This window comes from Heterodontus francisci, chromosome 19 (genome assembly GCF_036365525.1).
Source record: "Heterodontus francisci isolate sHetFra1 chromosome 19, sHetFra1.hap1, whole genome shotgun sequence".
NCBI classification, from domain to species: domain Eukaryota; kingdom Metazoa; phylum Chordata; class Chondrichthyes; order Heterodontiformes; family Heterodontidae; genus Heterodontus; species Heterodontus francisci.
In genome coordinates, this window is record NC_090389.1 from 52,024,914 (window position 1) to 52,051,493 (window position 26,580).

Below are 26,580 nucleotides of genomic sequence, written 5' to 3' on the forward strand. Positions count from 1 at the left end.
CTCGAGATTCGGAAAAGGTTCCATTAGATTGGAAAATAGTTAATGTAACTCCTTTATTCAAAAAGGGAGGGAGACGGAAAGCAGGAAACTACAGGCCAGTTGGCTTAACATCTGTCAAAGAGAAAATGTTAAAAGCTATTATTAAAGACATTACAGCAGGGCACTTAGAAAATTTCAAGGTAATCAGGCAGAGTCAACATGATCTTTTAGAGATACAGCACTGAAACAGGCCCTTCGGCCCACCGAGTCTGTGCCGATCATCAACCACCCATTTATACTAATCCTACACTAATTCCATATTTATTGGAGTTCTTTGTAGAAGTAACATATGCTGTGGATAAAGGGAAACCGGTGGGTGTACTGTACTTAGATTTCCAGAAGGAATTTGATAAGGTGCCAGATCAAAGGTTATTGCGGAAAAGAAAAGCTCATGGGGTAGGGGGTAGCATATTGGCATGGATAGAAGATTGGCTGGCTAACAGGAAAATGAGAGTAGGCATAAATGGGCCACTTTCTGGTTGGCAAGATGTAACGAGTGGTGTGCCACAGGGATCTGGACTGGCGCCTCAGCTTTTTATAAAAATGACTTGGATGAAGGGACCAAAGGCATGGTTGCTAAATTAGCTGATGACACAAAGATAGGTAGGAAAGTAAATTGTGAAGAGGACATAAGGAGATTACAAAGGAATATAGATAGGTTAAAGTGAGTGGGCAAAGATTTGGCAAATGGAGTATAATGTGGGAAAATGTGAAATTGTTCATTTTGGCACGGAGAATAAAAAAGAAGCATATTTCTAAATCATGAGAGATTTCAGAACTGATTTGCAGAGGGATCTGGGTGTCCGAGTGCATGAATCACAAAAGGTTCGTCTGCAGATATAGCAAGTAATTCGGAAAGCTAATAGAATGTTATTGTTTATTGCGAGGCGAATTGAATGCAAAATTAGGGAGGTTATGCTTCAGTTATGCAGGGCATTGGTGAGACCCACATCTGAAGTACCGTGTACAGTATTGGTCTCCTTATTTAAGGAAGGTTGTAAATGTGTTGGAAGCAGTTCAGAGAAGTTTACTGGACTAACACCTGGAATCGGCGAGTTGTCTTATAAGGAAAGGTTGGACAGGCTAGACTTCATATCCAGTGGAGTTTAGAGACGTAAGAGGCAATTTGATTGAAACATATCAGATGCTGAGGGATCTTGTCAGGGTGGATGTAGAAAGGATGTTTCCTCTTGTGGGAGAATCTAGAACTACGGGTCACTGTTTAAAAATAAGGGGTCGGCCATTTAAGACAGAGATGAGGACAAATTTTTTCTCAGAGGGGTGTGAGTCTTTGGAACTCTCTTCCTCAAAGGCAATGGAAGCAGAGTCTTTGAATATTTTTAAGGCAGAGGCAGATAGAGTGTTGATAAGCAAGGGGGTGAAGGATTATCAGGGGTAGGCGAAATGTGGAGTTGAGGTCACAATCAGATCAGCCATGACTTTGTTGAATGGCGGAGCAGGCTCGAAGGGCTGAGTGGCCTACTCCTGCTCCTAATTCGTATGTTTGATGTATGTTTGTAAGTTAAAATGCAACCTTTTCAATTGCAAAGTGTCTGAAAGTACTCTGGAGTGTTTTTAGAGATGTTTTGGTGGATTCTTCCATTTGACAAAGAGTGTTGGTGTATCCTGACAGGGATGGCAGAGGAGTAGGTGACCTCTATGCGCACCAGTTACAAGAAGTATGGGGGAAGCAGTGGCTGTGCCTCTGGGTCTGCAGAGCAACTGGGAGATGGAGCAGAGGCTGCAGAGAGACCAAGCTCTATGCCTTCCGCTCTGCCAAGTTAGAGCTGGTCTCTTCAGTACTCCTTGACGGTGACAGGAGGCTGTTTGGCAGTCTAGCCAAAGCACCCAGCATCTCAGAGTGCATGCCCATTCAGCATTCTCCTGTATGCTGCCTCATCAAGGCCCTCATTTGAGTCCTCTGCATCCGTACTTGTCTGCCACCTGCCCTCCGGTGAACTGGGAAACTAACCATCCTGTGCTCCTGGCCTGGCTGCAGCCTATTCGTACCCAGTGACTTACCATATGCTGATTTCTATACTAGCCTTCAAGGTAAGTGCTGTGCCAGTATCTGAGCTGGTGGCTGTGAGTGTCAGATCAAGTGATGGGGCCTCTTCATTAGTTGTGCTATTGCTCTTTTTGTTCCTTGTTGGGCTCCTGTGGTTGGGCAGGTGGCAGTTCATTGGTGTCTGAAAACAGGAAGTCAAAAGGGAATAGTTAGGATAAGGGTAGGGGGTGGGATGGGAAGCAAGGTCCATGGTCACACCATCTGCATCTTGCTCATCATTCCACATAACAAGATGAGGGTGTGCTGGGAGTTCAGAAGGGCCATAAGACAGGAACCTGTTGTCCTCAATATTCTCTGCCACATCAGATGCTACAGGCCCCGTTGCAGCCAGTGCCATGATGCAGAGAACCATTTCCTCTGTAGGCCTCAGGAGATGCAGACATCCTTGCCCCTACAGCTCAGCTCTCATCAATTGTACGCCACCTTATCCTGCAAGAGAGAGGGCAGAATGCCAATGATTGTGTAGCACTGTCTTTGAGTGATGCGCTTGCCAAAGCTTAATAGCTGAATGTGGAGGCAGTCAGAGGTGGGTCTGAGGCTGCCAGCACTGGAAGGTGTATAAAGGCGAGATCTTAGGTGTGAGTCCTGAGTGCCAGGAAGTGCTGCTGGCTGAGTGATGTGGGTGTAATGTATTGAACTGCATCAGAGGTTGGTGGAGCAGTGTTGTTTTTACTTGATATTCATTCATGGGTTTTGGGCATCACTGGCAGGCTAGCATTTGTTGCCATGCCCAATTGCCTTTGAACTGAGTGGCTTGCTCGGCAATTTCAGAGGGCTGTTAGGAGTTAACCTAGGAGTTAACTCTTGGGTCAGGAGTCACAGATGAGCCAGACCTGGTAAGGATGGCAGATTTTCTTCCCTAAAGGGAACTGGATGAGATTTCTTAATGACAATCGATGATAATTTCATAATACTGTTGCTGTGACTATTTTTTTAAAAATTAATTAATTGAATTTAAATTCCAACAGCTGCTGTCGTGGGATTTGAACCAATGTTCCCCAGGGCATTAGCCTGGGCCTCTGGATGACTAGCCCAGTGACATTTCCACAACACCACCATCTCCCGAGCAGATGTCAAAAAGATGCATTCACTGATGTTGACCACCCGCCTGACATCATTACAGTTTTTGTGGCACTTCTGCCAGATCTACAGGTCCCGAATCTGGGAGGCGAATTCCTTGGCCACCTGCTCCCACTTCCTACTGAGGGTGGTCCTTGAGGGTCTCCTGACTTCCTCTGAGACCATGCATCTCTCTTCCTGCCCACCACCACCACTAATGCTTCCAGCGCTGCATCCGTCACTATAGATCCTTCTGTCTGCCCTGGTGTTGAGTTTCCAAGAATTTCCATTGCAGCAATCTTTTTGTGCAGCTTCCCTTTCAGAGGCTAGAGCAGGCTACCTGTGCCACAAGATCGGCAAAGAATGCTGCTGTGGCCTCCCACTTTGTGCAGAGCTCACTGGCAGCATTTTTTTAAATTTTTCATGGGATGTGTCACTGGCAAGGCCAGCTTTTGTTGTCCATTCCTAATTACCCTTGAGAAGATGGTGGTGAGCTGCCTTCCTGAACCGTTGCAGTCCATGTGATGAAAGTGCACCCGTAGTATTGTCAGGGAGGGAATTCCAGGTTTTTGACAGAGCGACAGAGAAGGGCCGGTGATATAGTTTCAGTCAGTGTGGTGTGAGAGTTGGAGGGAAACTTGCAGGTGGTGATGCTCCCATGTGTCTCCTGCCCTTGTTCTTATAGGTGGTAGAGTGGGGGTTTGGAAGGTGCTATTGAAGGAGGCTTGGCGAGTTGATACAGTGTATTTTTTATATGATACAAACTGCTGCCCCTGTGCTTCGGCGGTGGAGGGAGTGAATGTTTAACGTGGTGGATGTGACGATCAAGTAGACTGCTTTGTCCTAGATGGTATGGAGCTGCACTCATCCAGGCAAGTGGAGGGTATTCCATCGCACTCTTGACTTGTGCCTTGTAGATGATGGACAGGCATAAGCGAATAAGGAGGTGAGTTTCTTGCCACAGAATTCCCAGCCGCTGACCTTCTCTTACAGCTGTAGTATTCATATGGCTGGTCCAGTTAAGATTTTGGTCAATCGTGATGCCCAGGGTGTTGATGGTGGGGCATTCAGCAATGGTAATGCCATTGAACATAAAGGGGAGATGGTTAGATTCTCTCTTGTTGGAGATGGTCATTGCCTGGCACTTGTGTGGCTTGAATGTTACTTGTCACTTATCAGCCCAAGCCTGAATGTTATCCAAGTCTTGCTGCGGGTAGGCATGGACTGCTTCAGTATCTGAGGAGTTGCAACCATCAGTGAACATCCCCACTTATGACTTAGGTTGGAGGGAAGGTAATTGATGAAGTAGCTGAAGATGGTTGGGTCTAGCACACTGCCCTGAGGAACTCCTGCAGCAATGTCCAGGGGCTGAGATGTTTGGTCTACACCAACCGCAACCATCTTCCTTCATGCTTGATGTGACTCCAACCAGTGGAGAGTTTTCCCCCCGATTCCCATTGACTTCAATTTTGCTAGGGCTTGTTGCTGCCACACTTAGTCAAATGCTGCCTTGATGTCAAGGGCAGTCACTCTCACCTCACCTCTTGAGTTCAGCTCTTTTGTTCATGTTTGAACCAAGGCTGTAATGAGGTCTGGTGCCAAGTGCCCCTGGCGAAATCCAAACTGGTCATCGGTGAGCAGGTTATTGCTGAGTAAGTGCCACTTGGTAGCACTATCAATGCACTTTCCATCACTTTGCTGATGATTGATAGTGGGCTAATGGGGCAGTAATTGGCTGGATTGGATTTGTCCTGCTTTTTGTGGACAGGACATACCTGGGCGATTTTCCACATTGTCGGGTAGATGCCAGTGTTTTATCTATACTGAAATAGTTTGGCTAAGGGTAAGGCTAATCCTGGAGAACAACTCTTCAGTACTACAGCTGGGAAGGTTGTCAGGTCCCAGAGTCGTTGCTGTATCCAGTGCCTTCAGTTGTTTCTTGATATCACTTGGAGTGAATCGAATTGTCTGAGGCCTGGCATCTGTGATGTTGGGGACCTCAGGAGGAGGCCAAGATGGATCATCCACTCGACATTTCTGGCTGAAGATGGCTGCAAATGTTTCAGCCTTGTCTTTTGCACTTATGCTCTGGGCTCCCCCATCGTTGAGGATGGGGATGTTTGTGGAACCTTCTCCTCTGGTTAGTTGTTTACTTGTCCACCACCATTCATGACTGGATGTGGCAGGACTGTAAAGTTTTGATCTGATCTGTTGGTTGTGGAACTGCTTTTCTCTGTCAGTCACATGCTCCTTCTGCTGTTCTGCATGCATATAGTCCTGTGTTGTAGCTTCACCAAGTTGGCACTTATTTTTAGGTATCCCTGGCGCTATTCCTGCCATGCTTTCCTGCACTCCTCATTGAACCAGGATTGATCTCCTTTCTTGATGGGTAATGGTAGAGTGGGAGCTGTGCCGAGCCATGAAGTTACAGATTATGGTTGAAGACTGTTCTCTGCTGTTAATGGTTCACAACGCCTCTTGGATGCCCAGTTTTGAGCTGCTAGATCTGTTCTGAGTCTGTCCCATTTTGCACAACGGTTATGCCACACAACATGATGGAGGGTATCCTTAGTGTGAAGACAGGACTTCATCTTCACAAGGACTGTGCGGTGGCCATTCCTACCAGTGCTGTCATGGACAGATGCATCTTTGACAAGTAGATTGGCGAGGGCGAGGTCAGGTAGGTTTTCCTCCCTTGTTGGATCTTCACTACCTACCGCAGACCTAGTCTAGCAAGTATGTCCTTCAGGGCTCGCCCAGCTCAATCAGTAGTGGTGTTACGGAGCCACTCTTGGTGAAGTTCCCCACCCAGAATACATTCTATGCCCTTGCTACCCTCAGTGTCTCTTGCTAATGTGCGGTGGTTTTCAACATGGAGAAGCACTGATTCATCAGCTGAGGGAGATTGGTAGGTGGTAATCAGCAGGAGGTTTCCTTGCCCATGTTTGATCTGATGCCATGAGACTTCGTGGATTTGGAGTCAATGTTGAAGACTCACAGGGCCACTTTCTCCTGACTGTATACCACTGTGCCGCCACCTCTGATGGATTTGTCCTGTCGGTGAAACAGGATACATCCAGGGATGGTGATGGAAGCGTCTGGGACATTGGCTGTAAGGTATGATTTGGTGAACATGACTGTGTCAGGCTATTACTTGACTAGCCTGTGGGACAGCTCTCCCAATTTTGACATGTCCTCAAATATTAATGAGGAGTACTTTGCGGGGTCGACTAGGCAGGGTGTGCCTTTGTCATTTCCGGTGTCTCGGTCAATGTCGGATGGTCTGTCCGGTTTTATTTTTTTTCAACTTTCCTGTAGTGAAGGAGAGAGCAGAAATTATCTGCTTGAAGGATTATCAAATGAGCATATCACAGACCCACAGTCAGACAGAGAGATAGAAGAGCAAATATGCAGGCAAATTGCTGAGAAGGGCAGACACAGGAGGGCAATACTAATAGAGGATTTCAACTACTCTAATATTAACTGGAATAAAATCAGTGTTAAAGGTATTGAGGTATTTAGCAAGTCCAACCAGAGAAGGGGCAGTTCTGGGCTTAGTTTTAGGGAATCAAGTTGGGCAGGTGGAAGGGGTCAGTGGGAGAGTATTTTAGTGGTAGTCATCATAATTCAGTTAGATTTAGCTGAGTTATAATTCGTATATATGATAAAGGTAGACCAAGAGTAAAAGTTTTAAACTGGGGAAAGGCCAATTTTACTGAGCTGAGATATGACTTGGCAAAAGTAGACTCAAAGCAGGTATTTGAAATTAAATTAGTGTCAGAACAGTGGAAGGCATTCAAGGAGGAGATGAAGAGTGTTCAGAACAAATAGGTTCTTGCTAAGAAAGAGGGTGGGGCTCTAAATCTAGACCTTTCCCCGGATATCAAAGAACACAGAGAGTAGGATAGGGCAAAAAAAAAGCACATGTCAGATGCCAAGAGCTCAAGGCTGCAGAAAACAAAAAGGAGTATTGAAAGTGCAGGGATGAAATTGAGCATGAAAATGAGCCGAGAAGGCTGAGGGGGGACCTGATTGAGGTATGCAAAATTATGAGGGGCATAGATAGGATAGATAGGAAGAAACTTTTTCCCTCAGCGGAGGTGTCAATAATCAGGGGGCATAAATTTAAGGTCGGGGCAGGAAGTTTAGAGGGGATTTGAGGAAAAAAAATTTCACCCAGAAGGTGGTTGGAATCTGGAACACACTGCCTGAAGGGGTGGTAGATGCAGGAACCCTCACAACATTTAAGAAGTATCTAGATGAGCACTTGAAACGCCATAGCATACAAGGCTATGGACCAGGTGCTGGAAAATGGGATTAGCATAGGCTTGATGGCTGGCATGGACACAGCTTCTGTGTTGTATAACTCTATGATTCTATGATGCAGTATATTTAGATTTTAGCAAGGCTTTTGACACGGTCCCACATGGCAGACTGGTGAGAAAATTAAAAACTCATGGGATCCAAGGGAAAGTGGCAAGTTGAATCCAAGTTTGGCTCAGTGGCAGGAAGCAAAGGGTAATGATCGAGAGGTGTTTTGTGTCAGGAATACTGTTTCCAGTGGAGCTCTGCAGAGCTCAGTACTCGGTCCCTTGCTGTTGGTGGTATATATCAATGATTTAGACTTAAATGTAGGGGGCATGATTAAGAAGTTTGTGGATGATATGAAAATAGGCTGTGTGGTTGATGGTGAGGAAGAAAGCTGTAGACTACAGGCTCGTCAAGTGGGCAGAAAAGTGGCAAATGGAATTCAATCTGGAGAAGTATGAGGTAATTCATTTGGGGAGGTCAAACAAGGCAAGGGAATACACAATAAATGGTAGGATACTGAGGAGTGTAGAGGAACAGAGCAGCCTTGGAGTACATGTCCACAGATCCCTAAAGGTAGCAGGACAGGTCGATAACGTGGTTAAGAAGGCATAAGGGATACTTTCCTTTATTAGCTGAGGCATTCAGTACAAGAGCAGGGAGTTATACTAGAACTGTATGAAACACTAGTTAGACCGCAGCTGGATTACTATGTATATTTCTGGTCACCATATTACAGGAAGGATGTAATCACACTCGAGAGGGTAAATAGGAGATTTAAAAAGATGTTGCTAGGAATGAGGAATTTTAACTATGAGGAAAGATTGGATAAGCTGAGGTTGTTTTCTTTTGAACAGGGAAGGTTTAAATGAGATGTGCAAAATTATGAGGAGCTTAGATAGAGTGAATATTCCCTTAGCAGAGAGGGAGATAACTAGGGGGCATAGATTTAAAGTAATTGATAGGACTAGAGGAGAGTTGAGAAAATTTTTCACGAAAAGGTGGTAGCAGCAGAAATCCTCATTGCATTTTAAAAATATCCGGATATGCACTTGAAGTGCCATAACCTACAGGGCTACTGACAAAGAGATTTAATGTGGGATTAGGCTAGAGAGCTCTGTTTTTGCCGGCACAGACACAATAGGCCAAATGGCCTCCTTCTGTGTTGTAGTTTTTCTATGTTATGTTTCCATGCAGCATTACTGGAGGTGCACCAGCCAGTGTTGCGATCATTCAGTACATGAATTTTAGGTGTTATCCACCTCAATCTGAATGGGCACGTTGTGAATTGTGACCCCACATCCCAAAATTGAGTCAAACAAATTTCTAGCCCCCTGTTTTCATTAAGCAGCATTACTGGTATATTGCCGAAAATTATTTTACTGTAAAATGTTGAAAAAGATATTTTATGATCAATGTGGCAGCTCAGTGTATGAGTAAATGTCATGTGCATCGAAGTTTAATTTGACATTCTGTCATTATCTGCGTTCTAACAGATTTTGTGTGTAGTCTGGTAGTTGAAAATTAGATGGATATTATTTTAAGTAAAATATAATTTCACTTTTACAGTATAAAAAGATCCTGGAATGTCATTTCTATCATTTTGCCATTTACATTTCATTTTTGCACATTCATGTACAGAACACAAATGCTGAATCTAAAGAAAATTCAAGGACAGTTGTGTAAAGATTCATTTTCTGTTGGTCAAAGGCCACTTTCAAAACCACAAAGCAAATGTTTGTTAAATGCATGGAATAAGTTAAATAATTCTAGGACCATCATGAATGCTGAAATATTTAGCTCCTTTGTTTTTTTAAACAAAATGCTTGCTGGCTCTAAGAAGCAAAATAGATTTTTTTTCCTCCCAGCATAGGTGGTGTTGCTGACTTTGTGGCACGAATGGCCAAGAGTTTTAAAGAGCAGATTGCTCCTGTTTCCGTAATGGCATAGCTTATCTATTTTGGAAATATTGGGCTGAATTTCATGATCACACTGCTGGGAGCGGAAGCGCGTGTGCAAAATGGCGGCACTCCTCCTTGTTCCGTGATTGGCTGTGCTGCCGCAATTACATGGCGGGTGGCCATTTTGCAAAATGGAGGCGGTCACTCCCCAATCATGTGGCAGAGGCGCAAATGGAGACGGCGTTCACGGTGTCACCTGATGTAAACCCAGCTGCGACACCTGAGTGCACACTCGTGCACCAGTGTCGGAAGCCTTCAGGCAGCCAGGGCCTCCAGGCCTCAGGCAACCAGAGGACTCCAGTCAAAGTCATCCCAAGCCAAGGTGCATCATGATCAGCAGCCTGCCTCCAGTCCAGCTGCTGTCGCAGCGGATGTACCACGCAGGAGCACATGCAAACGCATAAAAAGACACTTTGACACACATGGGTATTCATGGGTGAAATAGATAGCTCATGTTTAATGTAACAAAGTGACTCCTGACAACGCAGAGCATGCGCAGAGCAATCGCGGACGTCATCAGTGCATGCACACATTTAACAGCTTGCCTGTATGAATGCGCGCATGCACGCACTGACGTCACCACGCAATGACATCATCGCCCCTCAATTGTTGCAATCGCCAGCTCCATTCCCTCAAACACTATCACGCTCCCTCCCGCCATCCCTGCTTCAATCACCGCTTTCAATTTCCCGCTCCATCCTGCCTCACCGCTGCCTTCCCTCAGCCACTCGCTCTCGCTGTTTCCCCCCTCGGCCGCCCGCTTCCCACCTTGCCGCTATCTTCCCTCAGCCATTCACTCCCGCCCTCGTCGCTTCCCCCCACCCCCCAGCCGCTCACTCCTGGCCTCGTCTCTTTCCCCTTTGGCTGAGTACTCCCCGGCGTGCTGCCCGTAGAAGCGGCAGGGGGCGAGGAACAAGCCGCCGAAGAGGCAAGGCGGGGAGCGAGCGGCCAAGGGGTGATGAGCTGACGCAGAAGCCAGTGGCCAAGAAGAGGAAAGCGGCGAGGCCTGGACCATGCGGCCGGGGTTGGGGGGGGAAGCGGGGTCGGGTGGGAGTGAATGGCTGAGGGAAGGCAGTGGCAAGGTGGGGAGTGAGTGGCTGAGAGGGGAGAAATGGCGAGGCGGGGAATGAGCGGTGAACAGACAGGCACAGAAGGGAGCGCATGGCAGGAGGGAGCAGGGGACCCTTCCGAAGAAGGGTCACTGACCCGAACCGTTAACTCTGCTTCTCTTCCAGTTCTGAAGAAGGGTCACTGACCCGAAACGTTAACTCTGCTTCTCATTCCACAGATGCTGCCAGACCTGCTGAGTGATTCCAGCATTTCTTGTTTTTGTTGGAGCAGGGGACTGTTGGGGATGGGATGGAGATGGCGATTGTTGCCACTGTGGGAATTTGCGTTTAAGGCTGCATTTTCATTTTGTGACAAATTGAGCAGCGCCATCTTCATTACTGGCAGCTGCCTCAGACGTTGCAGACAGTGACGTTTCAGTGGATGAGGCTGCATTTGCTCATGTGCCAGTACTGCGCCACCTAGTGGTTGCATTGTCAGCAAACACAGCCTTAATGTAATTAAAAGTTCATTGGTGCAAATCCTCAACTTTCATTGATGGATAAATGCATTCCACCATGGCATGATCCTGACTACTGCAATCGCCTCAAGTGCCTTACTACATTGGAAAAGTGACCACTGACATCATTAAAATGCCAATGAGCATGATTGTTTCATTACTTGAATGATGTCACATAGCTACTGGCTGAATTGAATGTTGCCATTCATGCTGAAGGGCAAAATAGTACAGAGGCAGAAAACCTGACACTACATGTATGAGGGTGTGTTTTGGTCAGAAGTATATTTATTGCAAGTCAGGGATTTTGGAAATGCTCAAAGCTGTGACTTGCCTCCCTTGTGTGCTGCTCAAGATGTCTGCCTTCCATCACTCTGCTAGGATCTTCCATGGCTGCTTGGCCTTGTTGCCCTCTGTCTCCTCTTCGTCAGAGGAAGTTTTATACTCCCACATGTCTTCCTCTTGCAAGCCCTCCCCCCTCTGTAGAACGCAGTAGACCACAACAGTGCGCCCAACCTACTGTGGGGAATACTGAAGGGCTCCACCAGATCTATCAAAGCAGCAGAACTGCATCTTCAACAGACCAATGGCCTGTTCGATGGTCGCGCTGGTGGGGCAGTGGCAGGCATCAGAGGTCACGTCCTCAATGACTAGCCATTATCCGCGAGAATGTACCCTTGAAGGCGAGCAGGGGGGAGCGAAAAGATGTGACACCTGGGACTGCTGAGGTATGAATGAGTCATATGAATTAGGAGCAGAGTAGACCACTTGGAGGAAGCACTGAGGGTGGTAAGGGTGCAAAATGTACTCTGGGTGGGGGACTTCAATGTCTATTACCAAGAGTGGCTTGGTAGCACTACTACTGACCGAGCTGGCTGCGTCCTAAAGGACATAGCTGCTAGACTGGCTCTGCAGCAGGTGGTGAGGGAAGCAACAAGATGGAAAAACATACTTGACCTCGTCCTCACCAATCTGCCTGCCACAGATGCATTTGTCCATGACAGTATTGGTAGGAGTGCCACCGTACAGTCCTTGCGGAGACGAAGTCCCGCCTTCACATTGAGGATATCGTCCATCGTGTTGTGTGGCACAATCACCGTGCTAAATGGGATAGATTTCGAACTGATCTAGCAATGCAAAACTGGGCATCCATGAGGCGCTGTGGGCCATCAGCAGCAGCAGAATTGTACTCAACCACAATCTGTAACCTCATGGCCCGGCGTGTCCCCCACTCTACCATTACCATCAAGCCAGGAGACCAACCCTGGTTCAATGAAGAGTGTAGGAGGGCATGCCAGGAGCAGCACCAGGCATACCTCAAAATGAGGTGGCAATGTGGTGAAGCTACAACAGAGGACTACTTGCATGCCAAGGTGCATAAGCAGCATGCGATAGAGCTTAGCGATCCCATAACCAACAGATAAGATCTAAGCTCTGTAGCCCTGCCACATCCAGCCATGAATGGTGGTGGACAATTATACAACTAATAGGAGGAGGTGGCTCCACAAATATCCCCATCCTCAATGATGCGGGAGCCCAGCACATCAGTGCGAAAGATAAGGCAGAAGCATTTGCAACAATATTTCGCCAGAAGTGCCGCATTGATGATCCATCTCGGCCCCCTCCTGAAGTCCGCAGCATCACAGATGCCAGACTTCAGCCAATTCGATTCACTCCACGTAATATCAAGAAACGACTGAAGGCACTGGATACTGCAAAGGCTATGGGCTCTGACAATATTCAGGCAATAGTACTGAAGATCTGTGCTCCAGAACTTCCCGCAGCACTAGACAAGTTGTTCAAGTCCAACCCGGCCAATTACCACCCCATCAATCTACTCTCAATCATCAGTACAGTGATGGACGGTGTCATCAACAGTGCCATCAAGCAGCACTTGCTTAGCAGTAACCTGCTCAGTGAGGCTCAGTTTGGGTTCTGCCAAGGCCACTCAGCTCCTGACCTCATTACAGCCGTGGTTCAAACATGGACAAAAGAGCTGAACTCAAGAGGTGAGGTGAGAATGACTGCCCTTGACATCAAGGCAGCATTTGACCGAGTGTGGCATCAAGGAGCCCTAGCAAAACTGAAGTCAGTGGGAATCAGGGGGAAAACTCTCCACTGGTTGGAGTCATACCTAGCACAAAGGGCGATGGTTGTGGTTGTTGGAGGTCAATCTTCTGAGCTTCAGGACATCACTACAGGAGTTCCTCAGGGTAGTGTCCTAGGCCCAACCATATTCAGCTGCTTCATCAATGACCTTCCTTCAATCATAAGGTCAGAAGTGGGGATGCTCGCTGACGATTGCACAATGTTCAGCACCATTCGCGACTGCTCAGATATTGAAGCAGCCCGTGTAGAAATGCAGCAAGACCTGGACAATATCCAGGCTTGGGCTGATTACATTCGCGCCACAAAAGTGCCAGGCAATGACCATCTCCAACAAGAGAGAATCTAACCATCTCCCCTTGACATTCAATGGCATTACCATCACTGAATCCCCCACAATCAACATCCTGGGGGTCACTATTGACCAGAAACTGAACTGGAGTAGCCATCTAAATACCATGGTTACAAGAGCAGGTCAGAGGCTAGGAATCCTGCAGCGAGTAACTCATCTCGTGACTCCCCAAAGCCTGTCCACCATCTACAAGCCACAAGTCAGGAGTGTGATGGAATACTCTCCACTTGCCTGGATGGGTGCAGCTCCAACAACACTCAAGAAGCTCGACGCCATCCAGGACAAAGCAGCCCACTTGATTGGCACTCCATCCATATTCACTCCCTCCACCACCACACACAGTGGCAGCAGTGTGTACCATCTACAATATGCACTGCAGCAACGCACCAAGGCTCCTTCGACAGCACCTTCCAAACCCGCGACCTCTACCAACTAGAAGGACAAGGGCAGCAAATACATGGGAACACCACCACCTGCAAGTTCCCCTCCAAGTCACACACCATCCTGACTTGGAACTATGTCGCCGTTCCTTCACTGTCGCTCGGTCAAAATCCTGGAAATCCCTTCCGAACAGCACTGTGGGTGTACCTACCTCACATGGACTGCAGCGGTTCAAGAAGGCAGCTCACCACCACCTTCTCAAGGGCAATTAGGGATGGGCACTACGTGGTGGCCTAGCCACCGACGCCCACATCCCATGTATGAATAAAAAAAAACTCAGCCCCTCGAGCCTGCTCTGCCCCATTCAACAAGATCATGGCTGATCTGATTGTAACCTCAACTCCACATTCCCGCCTACCCTCAAAAACGTTTCACCCCCTTGCCTTTCAAGAATCTATCTACCTCTGCCTTAAAAATATTCAAAGACTCTGCCTTTTAAGGAAGAGAGTTCCAAAGACTCAAGATCCTCTGAGAGAAAAAAAAATTCTCCTTATCTCAGTCTTAAATGGGTAACCCTATATTTATAAACAGTGACCTCTTGGTCTAGATTCTCCCACAAGGGGAAACATCTTTTCCATATCCACCCTGTCACGACCCCTCAGGATCTTATACATTTCAATCAAGTGGCCTCTTACTCTTCTAAACTCCAACGGATGCAAGCCTAGCCTATCCAATCTTTCCTCATAAGTCAACCCACCCATTCCCGGTATTAGTCCAGTCAGTCATCTCTGGACTGCTTTCAACGCATTTACATCCTTCTTTAAATAAGCAGACCAATACTGTACACATTACTCCAGATGTGAGATGTGGTCTCACCAATGCCCTGTTTAACTGAAGAATAACCTCCCTACTTTTGTATTCAATTCCCCTTTCAATAAACGATAACATTCTATTAGCTTTCCTAATTGCTTGCTGTATCTGCATACTACACTTTTGTGATTCATGTGCGAGGACACCCAGATCCTTCTGCACCTCAGAGCTCTGAAATCTCTCATGATTTATTGATAACATGCTTCTTTTTTATTCTTTGTGCCAAAATGGACAATTTCACATTTTCTGACATTATACTCCATTTACCAGATCTTTGCGCACTCACTTCCCTATCTGTATCCCTTTGTAACTTCCTTATGTCCTCTTCACAGCTTACATTCCTGCTTATCTATGTGTCATCAGCAAATTTAGCAACCATACCTTCAGTCCCTTCATCCAAGTCATTCAGTCGTGATAGCTTCCCTGAAAACGGGCACACGCTTGTAGGAAGCGCTTTCTGTGGTCGCATACACATTGTACATTAATGGAATGACAACCCTTCCTATTGATGAAGGTGGCTGCTTGGTCCATGGAAGCCTTAATGGCCACGTGCATGCAGTTGATCACACCTTAGACCTGTGGGAATCCCACAATGGCCCCAAATCCAATGGCCCTCTTAGCCTGACTCTTAGAGTCTGTGTGTCTTGTAGTGCACATAGTCGCAGCCCCTCCTGAACAAAGCATTGGTCACCTCCTTGATGCAGCAGCGCGCTGCAGATTGCAAGACCTCACACATGTCTCCGGTGGATCCCTGGAATGATGCAGAGGCATAAATGTTTCAGGCTGCAGTAATCTTCAGGGCCACAGGCATCGAGTGGCCACCAAAGCCCAAATCTTCATTGAGCAGTGCGCAGAGATCTATGACAGCCTCTCTGGACAGCCGTAGTCTTCTCCGGCAGTTCTGCTCAGACATCTGCAGGTATATCAAGCGAGTTCTCTATAGTCACTGCTGTATCTGTGTTCTTCGATGCATTCTTGGCTGCTGCTGCTTATATCTGGGAGGCTCCTCTTGTGCTACAGCTGCCTCTTGGACCTGCCTCTGGCGGATTTGCCTCAGCACAGCACGGGGTTCCAAGAAAACAGGGTGAATCATACCCATCTCGATCCTCTTTGGACCTTTGGCTTCCTTCAGAGGTTAAGTTAAGTTTACCTATTCCAAAATAGATTTTGGAATTTTGGTTATGGGAAGCCTGTATAAGTTCCATGGTATGGATTGATGTTGGGCCCACAACATTTCCAAAGGTGTGAGCCATCATGAGCAAACCAACAGCATTTCAGTGCCCTGCACTGGCCTTCCGAAAAAAAAACACCTCTACACTTGCCGAGTTCTTCCAACTCCGCACCCCCCCCCCCCTTCCCTGTTCATAGACACGCCACTTGCAGAGTTCTCCCAACTCCCCCCCCTCCTTCACGGACACACCACTTCCTAAGTTCTTTCAATTTCCCGCCACAGACAATGCGGTTGCTGAGTTCTCCCAACTCCTGCCCCCCCCACCACCACCCCTGTTCATAAACACACCACTTGTAGAGTTCTTCCAACTCTCCTCTCTTCACAGACACACCACTTGCCGAGTTCTTCCAACCCCCCGCCACAGACAATGCAATCGCCGAGTTCTTCTAACATCACCCCCCACAACCCACAGACAATGCAGTTGCCGAGTTCTTCCAACCAGCCACTTCCCCTAGATAACAGCGGTAAAGTAAATTACCTTTTCGACTCACGGAGGACTCTTGCCTCGGTGCTGCCAGCTTTTTAAAGACGCAAAATCACAATTTTGTGTTGGCCACACACCCAGCACAAGATTGCAAGCACCTGGCAAGATCGCTAGAAATTAGATTCAGATGTATGCTAAAAAATGTTTAACATACGTAAATGTCATTGCCGTCACGGCGATGTGGAAATGCTGCCATGGCACTTTGCTGCCTCCAACAGAATCAGAACTCAGCATTCTGGCGTCGAGCTCCACGGCGGACGAATCCACACTCCCACCCCACCTAAAAACCCGCCTTCTGGATGAGCATAAAATTCAGCCCATTATGTGGTGTCGTATGTTCAGAGGCCCATTTTCAGTACTTCAGCAAATACTCTTCTTAGGTGACAAAAAATGTTATCTAATTTTGTCCAGGAAAGCCAGCAATGGGTGCCTTAATATGTTTATACTAGGCTTTTGATTCAATGTTTCAGTTCATATTAATTTGTGAGACTGAGTCAGAAGAAGAGACTGTACCCCTGATTTTACTTTGGGAGAGGAATCTCTTCTGGCAGTTCATGCACACTGGCAGCCTGACAGTTTCTTGAGCAAATGATTGTTGCTTCATTGTGACCTAGATCGTGCTTGTTCACAATATATATTTTTCTCAGTTAAATAAACTATCAGGCCCGATCCTCAACATATCCTCATCTCTTATCCACAGATGCACCCTTTTTAACAGGATATTGGTGAGGTGTAGGAACTCTGGCTGAATGCATCCCCCACACCCAGTTCACTCCTTTGTCTAGTCTCTTTACGTTGTGGGTTCCTGCACCATTGGGATTGCTTATCTTTTCTCAGGTAGCTCCGATATGACCTCTTGACTCTCCTTGCGCTGGGAGAACCAGTGCTTACCTTGTGCGTATTGTTATTTATTCTCGAGCATTGAGAGACATTGTTCAAGAGAAGTTAAATTTTTACACACTTGACACTTAGATCAGATTTTCCTTTAAAACAAATTGTGAAGTAGAGTTGACTGCCTAATGACCCTGTACTTGCAAGAAAGAGACTTGCCTGTCCTCTGTTCCCCATCCCTCTGAAAATTCTGTTTCTAAACCTCTATGCATGTTTATTAATTGCGGTGTTTATACAGCTATAACAGTGCACACATCAAACTATTAAAGAGGGATGCTATTGTTAGCTGTTAAATAATTTTGGTGAACTTTTAAGTTTTTCTCTTTAATGCTTATTGAATTAGTGAGGTCAGGGAATGAAGAATGTTGCTTGTGGTACTGGGAAGAGTAAGTTCATATTAGTTGATAGTTTAATAGATCCCTTGATGAACATCTGTTAAAATTGTTAGGTGAAAAAAATAACTGGGTTTAAAACCCTAATATCCCAGAAATGGCTAGTAATATGGCTTTCATTCTGCCTGGAAATTAGAGGAAAAAGCTTACATGATCCTGGTTGAGCAACAACAACTTGCATTTATATAGCACCTTTAATGTAGTAAAATGTTCCAAGATGCTTCACAGGAGCAATTATCAAATATAATTTGGCACTGAACCACATAAGGAGATATTAGGACAGGTGAGCAAAAGCTTGGTCAAAGAGGTAGGTTTTAATGAGCATTTTAAAGGAGAGAGGTAGAGAGGCTGAGAGATTCAAGGAGGGAATTCCAGAGCTTAGGGTTGAGACAGCTGGGCAAAGATAATTGGGGATGCTGAAGCCTACAGAATTGGAGGAGGGCAGGATCTCAGAGGGTTGTAGAGCTGGAGGACATTGTAGAAACATGGAAAACAAGGATGAGAATTTCAAAATCGAGGTGTTGGTGACTGGGAGCCAATGTAGGTCAGCAAGCACAGGAGTGATGAGTGCAATGTGCATAGCTGGTTAGGAAAGCATTGGAATAATTGGGGGGAATTTTGTGCTGGTGGCGGGGGTCTCGACGTCAGGGGAAATCGACACAGAGATCCCCACGCCACCTCTTTTTTGGAAGGCCTGCCGAATTTAGTGTCAATAAGATACTTAACTGGACAGCAGCGGGCCTTCCAAAGAATCTAGCACCCTGTCTCCAGAAGTCCTGGCCTTGCAAAGCTGCTGGCCAATCGGAGGCCGGCAACTATAGTGGCTGAAGCGGTGGCTGCGGCTGTAGCTTCAGTGACCAGACACTGAGGAGTGGCGCTGGAACAAAGCTTAAGGTAAATCAGAGCGGGAGGGGTCTCACGGGGTGGGAGCTGTGGGGCGAGGGGGGTCAGCAGCAAGGGCATGAGGGTGGCCCTCAGCTGGCCCCCCTCTTCCTGATGCTAGGTCCCTTGTTCAGGTACTAAGTGCCTTTGAACAAGGGAACCCCTACCCCAACCCTCCCCTGCCCCCCAACAACCCCCCAGCAGAGCCGGGAAGCAGCCTGCACGGTTTCTCGTGCCATGCTTTCTGTGCGGCGACATGGCCGCCTGCCGCATAGGTAATTGTGGCCACGGTGGGTAGAGGCCCTTAACTGGGGATTAATTACCCAATTAAGGGCCACAATTGGCGGCGGGGCAGGAAGGCTGTTCACAAGCCTTCCTGCCACGGATTAAACTTCGGTTGGTCCTCCCCTGCCACCATCCCACCCAATTTTATGCTCTCCCCATCTTCAAACCCACTGCGGGGAGAGCATAAAATTCCACTCATTGAGTCCAGAGGTTAAAAAAAAGCACGGACAAGGGTTTAAGCAGTAGATGAGCTGAGCCAGAGAGTGAGACTGATGATTTTATGGAGGTGGAAGTGGACGTTCTTGTACTAGACTGTATTATCTTCTGACGTAATAAGCCACAGTGTGCAACATCATGTACAGATCTTCGGTACCTCTGATCTGTTTCCTATTTAGCTCAATTTTAATCCTTTCAGGAAATGGATAATTGATTGAAATTTATCAAAACAGTTAATCAGTTTTCTGATATCTATCAAATGTCAATATTTAGCATTAAGGAGATGCGTATTTCATGTAAAGTTCTTTTTTCTATAGTGAAAATCCAGTCCTTTTCTCGCCTTCCACTGTTCTTCTCTGATGATGAAATCCTGCAAATGTCTGAATGGAAAGGCCTGAGAATTATATTGCAAACCAATATGTCAAACCATAATGCAGGATATTAATAATGTTTGATAAATCCCTACACGTTCCATATGTTTATAAATGAGCATGAATTCTTTCCAAATCTCTTTAAGAAATAAAGCTTTGTACAAATTCAGGCTCGAAAATGTTGCCTGGCTAATTTGTTACACCTAGTGTGGATGTCAGGTAACTAAAAACAATATCAAGAATATAATAAAAGCAAAATACTGTAGATGCTGGAAATCTGAAATAAAAACAAGAAATGCTGGAACCACTCAGCAGGTCTGGCAGCATCTGTGGAAAGAGAAGCAGAGTTAACGTTTCGGGTCAGTGACCCTTCTTCGGAACTGACAAATATTAGAAAAGTCACAGGTTATAAGCAAGTGAGGTGGGGGTGGGGCAAGAGATAACAAAGGAGGTGTAGATTGGACCAGGCCACATAGCTGACCAAAAGGTCACGGAGCAAAGGCAAACAATGTGTTAATGGTGTGTTGAAAGACAAAGCATTAGTACGGATTAGGTGTTAACGCACTGAATATTGAACAGCAGCAAGTGCAAACCTGAAAAAAAACAGTGGGTAAGCAAACTGAACAAACTAAGATGAAATGAAATAAATGCAAAAAAAAATTGTAAAAAATGTTAAAAAGGATGTTAAAAAAAAAGAAGAAAAAATAACTAAAAATGAAAGTAAAATGGGGGGCTGTCATGCTCTGAAATTATTGAACTCAATGTTCAGTCTGGCAGGCTGTAGTGTAGGCAGATCAGTGGATGAGATGCTGTTCCTCGAGCTTGCGTTGATGTTCACTGGAACACTGCAGCAATCCCAGGACAGAGATGTGAGCATGAGAGCAGGGGGGAGTGTTGAAATGGCAAGCAACCAGAAGCTCAGGGTCCTGCTTGTGGACTGAATATCAATAATATAATACAATATATATAATGTAATAAATACAATATCAAGAATATAAGCTCTGTTAATGCTTCATTATTTTCCTGACATTATTAAATATTTGACTATTGGTTCAACTGTAAAATATCTCCTTGGATTCAGTTTGCATGAAAGAAACTTGTGCAAATATTTACTGAAAATGCCAATGATTATCGATTGGTATTTCCAATAGCCACAGGCAACTCGTGCATATTTAATAGACTGATTAAGAAACTGTGTTTTTTGAATGAAGAATGAGAACAGTGGCTAAAAATATTTATGAAGTTGCTTGAATATATTTTTGCAGAGTTAAGGATCTATTTTTAAAACTGTTGTTAGCACCATGCCATTCGCACCATTTAGTGCATTGTGCAAAGTGAGTTACTTTATATACATGTGATCTGCAGTTTTAGCTCATATACAAATTAGTTCATTAAATGACATGGTACACTTAAGGGCAATGCACTGTTTTTAATAACAGTAACTGAAAATTATAGAATAGCTTGTTCCAGAGGAAAGTCCTTCCTTTGAATATAGAGTGATACAGCACAGAAACAGGCCCTTCTGCCCATCGTGTCTGTGCTGGCCATCGTGCACCTAACTATTCTAATCCCATTTTCCAGCACTTGGTCCATAGCCTTGTATGCTATGGCGTTTCAAGTACTCATCTAAATACTTCTTAAATGTTGTGAGGGTTCCTGTCTCTACCACCCATTCAGGCAGTGTGTTCCAGATTCCAACCACCCTTTGGGTGAAAAAAATTTTCCTCAAATCTCCTCTAAACCTCCTGCCCCTTACCTTAAGTCTATGCCCCCTGGTTATTGACGGCTCTGCTAAGGGAAAAAGTTTCTTCCTATCTAACCTATCAATGCCCCTCATAATTTTGTATGCCTCAATCATGAACCCCCTCAGCCTTCTCTGCTCTAAGGAAAACAGCCCTAGCCTTTTCAGTCTCTCTTCATAGCTGAAATGCTCCAGTCCAGGCAACATCCTGGTGAATCTCCTCTGCACCTTCTCCAGTGCAATCACATCCTTCCTATAGTGTGGTGCCCAGAACTGTACACAATACTCCAGCTGTGGCCTAACTAGCATTTTATACAGCTCCATCATAACCTCCGTGCTCTTATATTCGATGCCTCAGCTGGTAAAGGCAAGTATCCCATATGCCTTCCTAACCACCTTATCTACCTGTGCTGCTGCCTTCAGTGATCTATGGACAAGTACACTAAGGTCCCTCTGACCTTCTGTACTTCCTAGGGTCCTACCATACATTGTATATTCCCTTGCCTTGTTAGTCCTCCCAAAATGCATTACCTCACACTTCTCAGGATTAAATTCCATTTGCCACAGCTCCGCCCATCTTACCAGCCCCTCTATATCGTCCTGTAACCTAACACTTTCCTCCTCACTATTTACGACACCAGCAATTTTCATGTCATCTGAAAACTTACTGATCATACCTCCTATATTCATGTCTAAATCATTAATGTACACTACAAACAGCAAGGGTCCCAGCACCGATCCCTGTGGTACACCACTGGTCACAGGCTTCCACTCGCAAAAGCAGCCCTCGACCATTACCCTCTGCCTCCTGCCACTAAGCCAATTTTGGATCCAATTTGCCAAATTGCCCTGGATCCCATGGGCTCTTACCTTCTGAACCAATCTCCTTATGTGGGACCTTATCAAAAACCTTACTGAAGTCCATGTAGACTACATCAACTGCTTTACCCTTAGCTAAACATCTAGTCACCACCTCGAAAAATTCAATCAAGTTAGTTAGACATGATCTCCCCCTGACAAAGCCATGCTGACTATCGTTGATTAATCCCTGCCTCTCCAAGTGGAGATTAATCCTGTCCCTCAGAATTTTTTCCAATAGTTTCCCAAACACTGGTGTTAGACTCACTGGTCTGTAATTACCTGGTTTATCCCTGCTACCCTTCTTAAATAATGGTACCACATTCACTGTCCTCCAGTCCTCTGGTACCTCTCCTGTGGCCAGAGAGGATTTGAAAATTTGTGTCAGAGCCCCTACCATCTCTTCCCTTGCCTCACATAACAGCCTGGGATACGGAATATCCTTCTGTCTTCTCAAAATAACTGGTTGTAGTGATCTTTTTGGCTAATGCTACGTGAAATATGATCATCATATAGCCAATACAGAGACTTTTCTAACAGTCAGGAAAGAAGTGAACTAAGAACTTTTATGTTTTAAGCATTAACCTAAATATTTTCCTCCAAAGTATTGCAGGGTATAGTTGCTGCATCATCATTTAAAAAAATAATTAGCCAAGCAAGTTTTAAAACAATTGTTCCATGCATCATTCAAGTGGAAAGTCAAGCCTGTAGTCTATAATTTAGGAGTTAACCCTTTTAATCTCTGAAAGTAAGTACAAAATTTTAAAACTTCTGACAGTGTGTCAGATGCATGATCACAATTAATATAATTCTCCTGGACCTTACATGCGATTGCAGGAAATTCCAGATGCATGGTCCCAAATTTCCTCACCCACTGTAGTGAGATTGTAGTTGTAAACAATAGCACTTTCAGTACCTTAATTTGGTTTCATACTCATTTGTGCCAGATGTCTATCACCTTTTAAGAGTGCTGTAAATTCCAATCTGAGTTGATGAGGCCGTTACCTCCATCTATCTATCTATATATATATGGTCCTTTAAATAACCAGTTGACCACCTGTGGCAGTGCACATGGGTAAATAGATAGTATGAGCTCAGCGTTGATTATTTTTCTCAGTTGGAGGGGGTTTAAGGGCTCAAGGTCCATTTCCTTTGCAGTAGGGAGTGTTGCTGAATTCCGTCAATGCTGGAAAAAGTTAGTAATTGTTTTCTCAGTGGGGGGCAGCTCATGCTTTCTTCTCGGGGTGGGAAAGGGAGAGGTGCAGGTTTCTTCTGGGTGATGGTGGGGTCTGGAAGAGGCATGAGTTACTTCTTAGCAGTGGAAGAGAGTGAGGTCTGGCCAGAGATGTTTCTGAGTGGGTGGGGGTAGTGGGGGAGGTGGGTTGGTTGGGAGGACGCGGATGAGTTGCTTGTATGTGGATTGGGGAGGTTACATTTTTCTGGAGTTGTAGGGGTGGTGTGGGGTTGTTGGTGTTGGCGATGATCAGTTTATTCAGAATGGATTACAGAATTATGAAGAATTGTTTCGATTTATGAGTGGTTTGCTTTAGGGCGATTTAAATACAGTTACCATCCTAAAAAGTATTTGCACTTCTGATTTACATTTTTCCCAAAATATTGTGCTTTTTTGTAGAAGACTCTGGATTGGACTGAAACATATAATGGCTACTTTCAGATTTGGACAGCACATCATCAAGTCCTCTGTGGTATTTCTACAAACGGAACTGTCATTTGCATTAGTAAATCGGAAACCAGTGGTCCCTGGACGTATCCTTTTAAATCACAGCTTTAACTTCTTGCTCTTCACAGCAATGAGTAGTTCATGATGGCTCAATCGCTGGTGAATCTCAACCAGGTAAGCTGTTGCCTTAAATGGCTAGATTGTATCGAGAAAACAAAGCCTTATAGGCAAGTCATTGGACTGTTATATGTCTTAGCGATGTAGTAGAACTTTTAAACTTATTGCCTAGCAACATCTTCAGTTGATAGGTCAAAGCACAAATACCTTGAGAGGAAGAATGAGATGAATTTAAACTGTATATGGTACTAAAATTTAGATGCTCAAGAAATAATGATTATTTTCTCCTCTTGATCAAACCATCTAAATGGGATTAGCAAGATGAGTCAGTCTTTTTCAAGAAAATGTTATGAAAAGTCTCCTTTACTCAGTATATTCACTCATTTTTCGTGGTTCCCATTTTTCTCTCTATGTTGCTAGTGCCAATTTATTGAATTATTATTATCAAAACCCACAACTGTTATTTGTCCACTATAATATCTCACTTCCTTTACTTTGGTCTGAACAGTATCTAAGCTTTAGTTCTGATATAATTGTTGATCTTAATGATTTGTGGCCACTGGCTCGCAAGCATTATGATAGCTTCTTTCCATCTATAGTTCATGCTGCCACTCCACAAAGCAAAACAGATCTAATCACAATTTGCTACAGCAAACTGTTCAAGCATGTGAGTCATCTATTGGAAGTCACGCTGCTGACCTTAATTCATGTCTCTGCATTCTTAACTTGTTTTTTTATCTACATCTATGCTTGGTAGCAGAAACCCCCTCACTACATATGACAGTGTTAGTGCAGTTTGATTTACAATCTCGCTTGCTTAACAATGGGTAATATCTTTGCTATCCATTGGGGTCCAACAGTTGCAAGTACATGAGTAGGGTGAAAGAGACCTTGAAGATGGGGACCAGTGCTATCTAAAAGTTAACTATACAGTTCTGAGGTAGAAGAGCTAATTTCTATGTGCAAAAATGACTCTATACCCGTGCAGAGTCAAGTTTAGTGCCTTTTCAAGAAACTGGCAAACAACACCTTGTCTGAAAGGTTTTGACACATGGAGAGCATTAGTTAAAGCTTAATGGATTGCAGTACATTAAGAAGACTTTTGAAAACCCTTTCATTATGGATAAACTGATATCCTGTGATGTACCTCACAGCCAATTAGGGGTTCTGCTGTTATATAATGACAGGAGCATATTATGCAACACAATTCTTTGGCACAGTTAGCAGCCAAATAAAATAATCTATCTTTTTGTTGCTGCCTGCTTCCTTCCCACTCTCATTCTTTTGTGGCTGAATATAGTGACAGCACAATTGCTGGCCAGAATGGAGAAGATTTGCTAATTGCCCCATCAGTCATTCTCAGAGACCACATTGCTGTAAGTGACTGGGATTGATTTTAGACAGAAAATTTGTATGTAACTACCCTCCACTCACTGCAGTTGGCTGAAGTAAACACTTTTTATCGGGAGAAGTTGCTGTAGTTTTGTTCATGAGTTGTGCTTTCTGTATTTTGTAGAAACTTTAAATAGACTATGTAGACAGTTTGATGTACGGCACTTTATATAGACTCTGTTGAGAAAATGGACTTTGTTTGCTTTTCAGTTTCATAAGTAAGTAGACTTCGTTTGAACCCTGCCAGAAGTCTCATCCCACCTCAAGCTCATTAGCTGACACACAGCAATTGGCTCATTGTCTTTCAGTTTGTTTTCAACGGCATGTCTATGAGGCGTCAACTTTCCTTGTGGGGCTTGAAGGAGCACTCCTGCTCAATGGGGGACGATCACCCATTATACACTCCACCTGATTTACCTTTCCATTGCCTTTAATGGAAAGGAGAATCAGATACATTGTATAATGGGTGGCAAATCTGCAGCCACCTATTTTACACCCATACTGAATTTGAAAATTCCGCCCCCTATATTAGTTAGTGTTATGTGCAGACATTTTGATTGTAAAATATCATCATTTAGTGACTTGAGTTGACGTGACATACTATGTTGAAGACTTTGTGGCTGTAAATTTCTAAAGGTTATTGAAGGCAGAATTGGTAAGTATTTGGCTGTTCTAAATTTGTTGCTTTGTGTTTTAAGATCATAAAACTTAATAATTTGAATGTTATCACATACAGTTGCAGAATTACTTTTCTATCATGTATTTGCGAATGCCCTGGAAATATATAGAAGACTGCAGAATTTTCTATTGCTATACAGTTGCATTTTGTTTGGAGAAACTTTCAGAGACAAATGGCACTTTGCTTGACTTCAGGGAAAGGGTTCTAACTTCTAATCATTTGTTTAACATTCAGCTTTTAAACTATGTGTAGACCAGTGGAGACAGCCTATTGTGAATTCCTGCTCGCTTCCTGCCTTCAGCATGCCTTAGTTTGGTAACTTAGTAGTATAGTGTGACAACTGACTTGGGCAGAGATTAGAATAAATGTAACAGGACTATTTAGTTTGGACCAGTTCAGCATGAACTGGGTGCTCTCTTGTGTGAAAATCAGTTTGTACATTGTAACCATTAATATTATAGAAAAATAGGACATGTTATTTTCAAGATTGCATGTGATATTTTAATGATCATAATTTTGAAACAGGTTTCAGAATCTTTGTAGAGAAGTCATACTTTGTGTTATATTGTATATTTTTTATGTAGAAACAACACATTTTATTTTGGAGATCTCCAGATAAGAAATCGTTGTTTGCTCTTATTCCTTGTGCACT

The 26,580-nt window shown here is 44.7% G+C and overlaps 1 protein-coding gene across 10 annotated transcripts in view; it reads left to right on the forward strand.

Moving 5' to 3' along the window:
• fhit (fragile histidine triad diadenosine triphosphatase) overlaps positions 1–26,580 on the forward strand; it is a 1,297,392-nt gene that overhangs the window by 391,305 nt on the left and 879,507 nt on the right. For 9 of the 10 annotated variants that reach the window (XM_068051609.1, XM_068051602.1, XM_068051603.1 and 6 more), the window contains one exon: positions 23,693–23,826. In XM_068051609.1, coding sequence (XP_067907710.1) covers positions 23,721–23,826 — 106 coding nt within the window. In that variant the 5' untranslated portion in view covers positions 23,693–23,720. Of the gene's footprint in view, positions 1–23,692; positions 23,827–23,895; positions 23,915–26,580 lie in introns of those variants that run through there. The other variant, XM_068051611.1, reaches the window with a different exon arrangement.